At 39.8% G+C, this 10,370-nt stretch overlaps 1 protein-coding gene across 7 annotated transcripts in view; it reads right to left on the bottom strand.

Annotated features, from left to right (window-relative positions):
• Positions 1-864: 864 nt before the first annotated feature.
• The window catches only part of EFCAB8 (EF-hand calcium binding domain 8), a 1,715,964-nt gene continuing 1,706,458 nt past the window's right edge, over positions 865-10,370 (bottom strand). For all 7 annotated transcript variants that reach the window (XM_078651814.1, XM_078651813.1, XM_078651812.1 and 4 more), the window contains one exon: positions 865-1,464. In XM_078651814.1, the coding sequence (XP_078507940.1) occupies positions 1,231-1,464 (234 nt within the window). In that variant the 3' untranslated portion in view covers positions 865-1,230. The remainder of the gene's footprint in view (positions 1,465-10,370) is intronic.

Here is a 10,370-nt window from a genome sequence, read left to right as displayed (position 1 = left end):
CAATCTGCCATATCAAAACTTCTTTATGGTCCTAGCTGAGATTTTACGTGAAAATGCTTCTTACAATACTGTGAGAGCCAAGTTCTGTGAAACTGTTAATGCAAAGTCAGATGTTTTTTAATTAAAATGCTTCTTACAATTCTGCGAGAGCCACGTTCTGTGAAACTGTTAATGCCAAATCAGATGTATTTTAATTCAAAAAGCAAGGATTTATTCTTGAAAAACAAAAAAGCAATGACTTTTCAGGGTTGAGACATTTCTCCTAGTCCATGCAGGGCATTGTTGTCATTTACATCCCATGGACTGTAACGTCTTGCATGATAGTGCAGGGCAGCGAAAAACACCACTGGCAAAAACGACCTAAACAGTGTTAGCATTCTGATGCCATTTAGCCAGCGGGCTTTTTGTGAAGCAGCAGAAACTGCGACCTCAACAAAAAATAAAGCAGTTCCACCACCTCTGAATGAGATAGATAACTGAGAGGTTGGCACACATTGCATCTGCAGATTTTTGGAAAACACCCTGTTACCACCTACCTCTACTTAATGGTGTTATTCTTCATTTAGAGCTTAGTGGGTATGGAAGACCCTCCAATATCTGGAGGAAGTGCAAGATTTAGAAGAGAACACACTGGCGGGAAGAACTTCCACATAGTATCCCAGTGTTGGAGGAAATTCAATGGGTGATTCTTTGGATTTACCAGTTCGTTTCTCGTAATTGACTGTTGTTCATGTCTGTTTCTAGCCATGTATCTTTGTGTTTTTGTGTGAAAGTGTGTACCCACTTCAACTGAATCTCAACTCTGGAGAGGTTCAATAGTGCTGTTGTTCTCATCATTCAAAGCAATTAATTATAGCACTGTGGTGTAATAATATGCAAACATTTAATTAAATAGAACAAAACAAAGGATATAAGAACTTTTAACATCAAATAAAACGTATCACTTTCAAAAACAATGTTTTCAGGACACTATCATTCTCTCAGGATGCATTACTATGATCAAATGCCTCATGCCTTATGTTTTTGAGAGTAAAAAAGTACATTTTACGGAGACTTGTTACGGTATATTCTATTCAACAGCCACACTTGTAAAATCATTTTGTACTGGTTGAAAAAACACAGAATTACTTAAAGCTCATATACTGTGCTGTCCTCTGACTTATTTTTACCATATTATACAGTTGCATTACTTTTGCCTAAGATGTAGTTCATTGAACAAGCTTCACTTCTTCATAGGGAGGCAGGTGCAGGGGAGCTGCAGGAAGAGGACGTCTGACTTGCTTTCCACGCATTCTTAACAGGATGCCCAAAAATGTCAGAAAGTGACTTCTTGCCTGGCATTAGGATTTTTTTCTGGTTATCGACTTGAGTTTGAAGCATCTGTGTTTCCAGTACTGCTTCAGGAACTTGTGGCTGAGAAATATTTTGCAAGTCTGAGATATTTATTGAGCTATAGATCCGTGGCTAGGTAAAAGAAACAAACATAAGATATAGTTGGAACCGAAAACAACATTACAAGCAAGTTTGTTTAGTGCTTTGTTAGACAAGTGATGGCTTAATAAAGGCCTTGATAAAACCTTTAACTACTTTACGTGCTAGAATCTGGATACATGGCCTCCAGATTTAAAAATACTGCATTTTACAAACTAAAATCCAATGCCTTAATAATAATAATATGTAACTTCTACTGGATTTCACAATCATAAACTTTCCATTCTACTTATGTTTTACTTTTAACAAGCATTTTTGATCTTTATGGTGTCCCCCATTTTGTAAATTTTCCTCAAACCCTGAAACAGGGTGTCACATCAAAAGAAGAGACGAAGTAAACTTTGCAAATACATTACAGCGACATAGGGGTAAAAGTAACACATTGCCTTTTTTTTTTTTTACTTTTCACGAGTAAACTCACATACATGGTTTTCCTGTCCCTAGCTGTAATAGACTCTGTACCTGTGATCCCCATCGATATGTACTTGCCAATCCTACCTATACCCAAACGACATTCATCTGGCAGACATGTGCTTCAAACACCATCCCTACTATTGTTGCTTATATATTACTGATTGTTACTATTAGTATTGATTATACTTAAAATATGGCATGACACTACAAATAATGGTCTCACTATTAATACTAGCTGTACGACTACAAATATCACTACAGGGACGACTACCAGTTCTACCTATTTTGTTACTACTTACTGGTCCCACTTAAACTTAACCCCCCTACTACTACATTTACCTCTATTAGTACTGCTACAAGCATTGTGACAACTACAAGCATTACTAATACCATGAGTGGTTCTGTCACTGGTAGCTGTATTACTACTAATACTGCACGTGCTGTTGTTAAATTACTGATAAAACTGTCCATAATACTACAACTGATAGTAATAGCCACAGTTGTAGTATTTGCGTTATTACAATAGTAGTATCAATGGCAGTAATAGTGGTATTGGTAATAGCAGTAGCATTTATACATTGAAGCATTAGCAATAGTAGCACCAGAGGTAACAGCGGTGGTGCCAGTAGACAGAGCAGTATAAGTAAAATTCACATTACATAACAGAAGCTCAGGTTGTCCTTCAACAATGGCTTTTACCGCTCATAAGGCCGAAAGGACGACAACTAGTAGAAACACAAGGAACACAATGTGCCCACAACATGTGTAATAACTCTTTTTTTCACCCTAACTTAATGTTCTTGGCCAGCTGAATCATTCTCTTAGTAACTCTATTGAACTGTTTCACTGCACCATTCCCAGCAGGATGGTAAATTGAAGTAGTTTTATGCACCTATGTAAGATTTTAGACAGAAATTGTGGATCACTGACAAAGACTTTCGGTAACCCCGCCTTCAGAAGTATTTTCTCAAGAAATTTCACTATAGAAATAGACTCAGCTTTATGTGCAATCTCAATTTCCAGCCATTTTGAAAAATAGTCCATTATGACAATGAGATATTTCTGTTCATCACCTTCAAGAATTGTTCCTGTAATATCAATACCGATTCTCTTCAATGGCATACTGTGACTGTTAATGAGGCATAATAGCGGTCTTCAGTTGGTGTGAGATTTGTCAGAATTATCGCAAACAATACACTCCCTTACTTTCTTCTCAATTGTCATATCCAAACCACTTTTAGTTTTGAGACTTCTTAGTTCTTTAGTGCCATTCATGATACATATCCAATGTCTTCATTCTTAAGACTTTCAGATGGAGTTACATTCCCATTCCCCATGATTTTGTTCTTGTCAATCGCCAATTCATGTTTCAATTCCCAGTAGGCATGTACATTATGTAATGACTTCTCCGGCCAACCCTCAACAACCATTTTATGTACTTCTTTTAGTACCAAATCCTTATCTTGAGCATCACACCACTCTTCACAACAAATACCCTCAATTCTGACTCTGTCATTCACATCTGCACACACAACATTTCTCAAAATCATCTTCAGGTGTATTCTTCAGAGGGAAGGCTACCCGACTAAGGAAATATGCTACTCTTTCTTTACCCCTGGCATATACTGCACTTTGATATTATTTTCAAACAATTTCACAGACATGCAAGCAATACATGGATATGCACTGTACAACCCCTTTGTCATACAGACTTTAGTCAGTGGTTTGTGGTCACCGCATAGGATCACATGCTCCAAATATATGGTCTATAATGCCTTAGACCCCAAATGCATGCTATAGCTTCTTGGTCAATAGAATATTTTTCTGCTGTGTGAGTCAGTGAATGTGAAGTAAAAGTGACAATACTCTCCTTACCAGTACTGTCAAACAGCGTTAATACTGCACCAATACTTTCACCTCTTGCATCAGTAGTGACCATATGCCTTCATTTTGAATCCAATCCTTGTAAGGGTAAGACATTTTCAAATGTGATCTTTTAACATTTTGGGGGGCCGTTGGACATTCAGAAAACCACTCAATTTTATTTTTGGGCTTAAAACATGTATGTGATATGTCTTGTAAGAGAAATGTTTGACAAATTGTGGGTAAAACACTGCATGAACCACAAATGCTCTCACATCATCCTTTCTTTTGGGAGCAGGGCAGTTCCTTATTTCCTGCACTAACTCCTTCTTAGTACTGATTGCCTCACAACTAACCTCATGACATAGATAAGTAAAACTTCTCCTGGCAAATTTGGATTGACAGTAGTCTGCGGTAAGGCCCTCCTTCTAAAAAATACTCAAAACTTTGGCAAGTTTAGAGTCATGTTCTGAGTTGGTCTTTCCCACCACCAAAATGTCATCTTGGAAAATATCCATTTTTCAATACCTTTAAATAATTCATGCATAAGTCTCTGAACCATAGACGCCTTAGAAGCGAGACCAAATGGTACCCTTAGTAAGCGGAATCATTCAAACAGTGTAATTAATGCAGTAAGATTCTCGCTCTCTAGGTGCAGCTGAAACTGTGGTACGCTGCAGAACGGTCAGTAGAGATAAACCATTTGATGACCTTGGTAGGACAGCATTTTGTTGATTTCTGTCAGAAGAAATTAGTACCTTGAGAAATTTCTATTAAGGTCGCTTAAGCCAATGCACAATCTGAATTTGCCATTGGCACTTCGTGCCACTGCCAAAGGAGCAACCCAGTCCGAGGACTCAACCCATTCTAAAATCTCTGCAGCTTATAGTTTGCCTAACTCCTTTGAAACATCATCTCTAATAGTTATGGGTATATTACTGACCTTGAGTACACATGGAATCCTATCTTTCCTCTGAATAATTTTGTGCTGGAACCCAGTCTCCCACTTTTCCCAGAGAATACTTTAGGATGAGTTTTTAAACATATTTTTCGTAAGGCTGAATAGGTAGTACAGATTCAGGGCGGCTGGGATTTAAAATCCTACCCAGGTCACTCTGGTCTTCTCAAACTAGAACTGAGTGGCTTGTTTCTGAAATATACAAAGTACATGCTGCCTACCTGTTTTTAATATACATATAAAAAGCATCTGTTATTCAGCGCCAAGATGCCCACAGGTGAACGTGTGCTTTACAAATACACTTTATGTTTTTAAATCTAAATAACAATTCTCTGAAACCCACCATGTCTATAGTTTCATCAGTGAAACTCTTTGAAGAGATGTCAGGTAACTCTAAATCTTCCCCCAAGGTAGGAAAAAACTATTAACTCAAACCTCTTTGTCAGTGGCGGCTGGAGACATTTTAAAATGGGGGGTGAGCAATAATAACTGATTGTATTGTATTAAGTGGGTGATGCCCGCCCTCCAGAAGGGGGTTGGAGGGACCACCAAAAGGCTCTATTTGAGATATAGTTTTAAACTAGAAAGCAATGTGTGCATTTAACAACACAGTTCTCAAATAAACTACACAACAAGCTATAGGTTTAAAAAGCAATTCAGAAGAGATACTTATTAAATATTCCGATCTTTTCGAGTTTCCCCTGAATCATTATGTATTTGCAATAGTAAATACTGCCCAGATGCAATAAATTATTGTTGGAAAGTGCCCCTTTTTGTATAGTTACCCCACACGTTTTGATAAAAAATGCTGATGGTTACCTTGTATTTTACAGTGTTCCCACCCCTATTACTCCGTTTCTTTTCCATGTCTCGGGCAGCCACTATGACCCCCAGTAACTCTTCCATTTCCATTGCCCATCTGGCCTTTGTTGAGTCTTATTTTTTCCTTCTGGCATTTATCTTTTTCCCCCTTTTTACTTAGGGCCTGTTATAATATTCTCCCCTTCGCTTTCTTTTTCTTGTTTAGTACATGTTTTAACATTATTTTCTTCACCCTCTTTTCAAAGTAACTCTTTCATAGCCCTTCGAGTGCCCAGTCGATTGACACTACACGTGTCGCATTTTGGGTGAGAGGTCATAAGTCCCAGCGTGACTCAGCCTTGAACTTCACTCCTCTTCTCTGGACCACAGAGACCATGCCCTTTGCATCGCACTATCTAGTAAGTTAATGGACCTCGCCTTTCAATTAATGTGTGTCCCTGGACCCGAGTTTTTCCTTAGTTTAATTTTCAAGCGTCGTGTCTTGCACTTTTGCCGTTTTGTTTATGATATATGTTGTCTTCGATTTTCTCTCTTTTCATGCGCGTCCTTTGACCTGAGCTTGGTTCTCTTTCGTGATCTATTTTGGGCCTTATTTACATTGCAGTATGTAACCACCCTGTCTGCTTCCTTTATCCTGTGCATGTTTCCAACTATTTACAATGCAAATGCATTAGCCTTTCCAGCCTCATCAGTTAGTGTGCATGCAGTCCAGGTTGCTTTTCATTATGTTTCACATGGCTGAACACTTCATAATCTAGCCCACCCGTGATTCAAGTTTTGTTGTACAGCATGTGCCCTATTAGCCTCAGTTTGTGGAACTTACCAAGTCAACATGGCAATTGGATCTTCTGCTTTATAAGCGCACCCTTCTTTGGGACTTTACTGATTTGCGTTTTGCCTCTCCTTTTCTCTTGGGTTTTATTCCTGTATTCTAAGACGCAGTTTCTTACATTTCAGTTTGTAGGGAACGTATCTTGATTTTATTTTGGTAAGCAACTGATTTTTCTTTTTACATTCTATTGTTATATATATATGCTAAGGGACTTTCTGAATTTGTAAGGTAGCAAATGTGTAAACACCTGCCACACATACAAGTACTTACTATTATTTTGAGAATGTTGATCTATGCAAATATGATGTTATTATTAATGTAGCCATGTGTCTCTCTCCTTGAAAGTCTAGTTATAATGATTTCATGTTGTAATGATGCACCATTGCAAGTCGTAAGACCATTGTTTATGATGTAATTCGAATTTGTATTTTCATCTACAACTTTACTTTTGTTCTTTTACCTTTATCCCCATTTTCTTTCTCTTCCTGCTCACTCTTGTGCTCCTCTGTTCACGACGTCTCCATTCCCCTACCCTTAAATGTTCTTGCCCTCAGGGTTTTATTCGCATTCACCTTCAATTCCTGCACATTCTTTTGTCTGGTTTCACTCCAAGTGTATATTATGCACTTATATGTACCACATATGCATGGTGATATTCTCACGTTTCAGCCTTGAAAAAGCCCTCAGCCAACTGGCCAATGGGCGAAACATGTGTCGGCTGTTCTGTCGTTTGCAGCAATACTATGTCTAACCAATACAAATAAACTAGTAGCAAGCACAGTTTGATGAAACAAAACCTTTGGATATTATTTTGGTCATTTTTTCAAATTTAAGGGGTACAAACCTCCACCAACCACTCGCATTATCTCCCTTTTAATGGCTTTTGGGTGTAGCCATTTGTTAGGCGCACACCATCATCCTATTGGGTTACTACAACGGTAGCGTGTATCCCAGTTTCATTCACTCTTCCTACCCTTCATTATCTGTGAACTGGTTCCTTGTCACACAAAGTCAACCCTGAAATATCTTGAATACACAGAACAAGCTTTGAACTCATGACTTATGGCCAATTGCAGAGATCGGAGAGAGCACCGTAACCGTCTTATACAAGAAGTTGTTTTAATACCAGGAACACTTGTTCAACCCAAAAGACTCAATCCCCAATCTGCAAAGTCCATCTTTCAGGCCTTGGAAAGGGCACTCAAAAAAGAAACGACGAAATTGTGGGAAGCAGCAAGTCTTAAGAAGTACTTAGAAGCAGACAGAATTCCGAGAGGCCTTCGGATCTTATATTTCCACCAGTTGAGACAACCAGACCAGACCAAATCACGAGATGGAAAGAAAACTTGAGGGAAGCTTCAAATATTATGATCTGTCAGTCAATTGATATTGTGGAAGAAGAGCACAATACAAACAAAACAGAAGTGGATGACCTCACAAAGAAAATAGAAGACTCTAATTGGGGGTACATCACCAACAAAGACTAAGATATACGTAACAGAGTTGTAGATGAATACGAGGAAGCCCTAATACAGAGAAAAAATAGAAAATTGCGGCGAGACCAAATACACTATCAACTGGGAAGGGTCTACACCTTCGCTAAGCGTTACGATAACATCCCCAAAGGAACAACCACTTCCTAACAGCGACAAACACAAGATACAGTCACCAGCTCAGAGGCCGAATCTCCTGGAGCAGAAATTGTAGCAACAATCACCATAGTGGGTATGAATTTTTTATTGGAGATTTTAAGACATCAGCTAGGTTTTCGGAACCCATCTACCCCAGACACCAGAACTACATTGGAAAACGCCCCAAGTACATCAACAACAAAACCAGCAGGGGGAGTAATAACCAGAGCACGGAGAAGACACAAGACCAAACACAAGAATCCAACAAGTTAATGGTTAATATCTCAGGCCAACCCAACACTGATTTACAGCAAGAGGTTTTGAACAAGAGACTCTCTTTTTGTCCCACAGCCTTCTGGGACCTTACCAAAACCATGATAGAACTCTTCACGTTCACGCAGAAACTTAAACTAACTGCCTTTTTCTACGAAAAACCACCCACACCCAGAAAATTAAGAACAACGATCACAAGTTCATTGACAGTCCAGGATTTGGAGAACATACATTTGTTAACCACATTTGCTGATGATCCAGAGTAGCAATCATCATCCCCACTCGCCTTGGCATGTGAGTTGGACATTGACACCACTTATTCTGCATATAACACAGTATGCTCCAAATCAACCTTTTGTCCTCAGTTACCCAGTGGCAATACCATTGATTTATTCTTTACGGCAGTCTCAAGGGACCTAGCTAGAGAACATCAAAAATATCAAAAAAGAAACACTATCTACCCACAAACCTAAGAAACCAAGAAATGAACATCTTAAGGGAGTTGAAAAACAACCCGACCTAGTCATTAACCCCTTGGGCGCGGCCACGATTCTGCGCCTGTGCGGTCGTTTTGAAGAGTGGGCCGGATCATGACGGCCCCCAGTCGTCATCAGCACACGCCCACCGTGATGCATGACGGTCGGGGGCCGTCATCAGCATGGAAGGGGTTAAAGAAGCGGACAAGGGGGGCAACGTTTTGCTTCTACATGCTGATGACTACATCAGAGAGGCTCAAAGACAACTGAATGACACATTGTGTTACAAGGAACTTCCTAACAATCCAACCAAAAGAATTCTTCAAGATCTAAGAATAAAACTTGAGGGATGGTACGCCAAGAATCTACTTACCTTGGAGGAACGGAATAATCTGTTTATATAACACCCTACCATGGCAACCCTCTATCTACTCCCAAAAATACACAAGAGTGATATGAAACCACCAGGGAGGCCAATCATTGCAGGGGTGAATTCCATCTGCTCCAAGATAGGAGAATATATTAACCAACAACTACAGCCACTCATGAAGGATCTCCCCTCGTACATACAAGACACTAAGGACATCCTACTCAAACTTAATAACATTCCATGGGATAAAGATTGTATTCTGACAAATATAGATGTAGTCAGTCTTTATACCTCAATTCACCATGAGGATGGTATGAAAGCAGTTTGCAAAGCACTAGCCACCAAATCTGTCCACTACATGGAATCAAACCAGATGATCTTGGAGATGCTGTATTTCAGCCTAATTAACAACGTTTTCTCCCTCAATTCCAAATACTATTTGCAGCTACAGGGAAGCGCCATGAGAGCTAAATTTGCTCCACCGTATGCTTGTATCTTTATGAGGCCAGTTGAAAAGTATTAGTTTTGGGATGACACCTTCTCCACCTACACTCCCATATATTGTACTGGGGACGTTACATTGACGATATTCTTTGCATTTGGCAGGGTACACAAACCACCTTTGATGAATTCCTGCATAAAGCACAAGTTACTTCGGTAACAATATATCTGTAAGAAACATTAGTAGTGATAGATTCCTTACCTTAGAATTACCCCTAGGCATCAGACTGGATCCGGAAAGTTTTTCGTCAGCAGTACCCCTGTGCCTCGGTAGGCGTCTTCGCGCGGCTCCACGTGCATCATTAGCGCCGTGATGACTTCGTTGGAGCTACTTAGACGCGCCCACGCACGCTGACGTCAGTTCTGTACACGACGTTTCGCGCCAGCAACGCAGAGCCATGCAAGATACTGTCCATTGGTGCCATGATACTAGGGCCCTGAAAGGGATGACCTTAACCCTAGAAATCAGTTCGCAGAACAGGGAGGATGGGTGGGACGGTAAGGAATCTATCACTACTAATGTTTCTTACAGATATGTCATTACCTGAGGTAAGTAACTTGTGCATCCGAAAGAAACACATAGTGATAGATTCCTAACCTTAGAATAGATACCCCAGCAATACCAAACCCGGTGGTGGGTCTGCGAACCAAGGTCACACCAGAAAATCCTGGAGAACAGAACGGCCAAAGAAGCCATCTCTCCGGACCTGGTTGTCCAGGCAGTAGTGCTTGGTAAGCG

The sequence above is a fragment of the Lissotriton helveticus genome, chromosome 7 (assembly GCF_964261635.1).
Source record: "Lissotriton helveticus chromosome 7, aLisHel1.1, whole genome shotgun sequence".
NCBI lineage: Eukaryota > Metazoa > Chordata > Amphibia > Caudata > Salamandridae > Lissotriton > Lissotriton helveticus.
The sequence above is the reverse complement of the archived record's forward strand: the minus strand, read 5'-3'. Positions and strand labels throughout refer to the sequence as shown.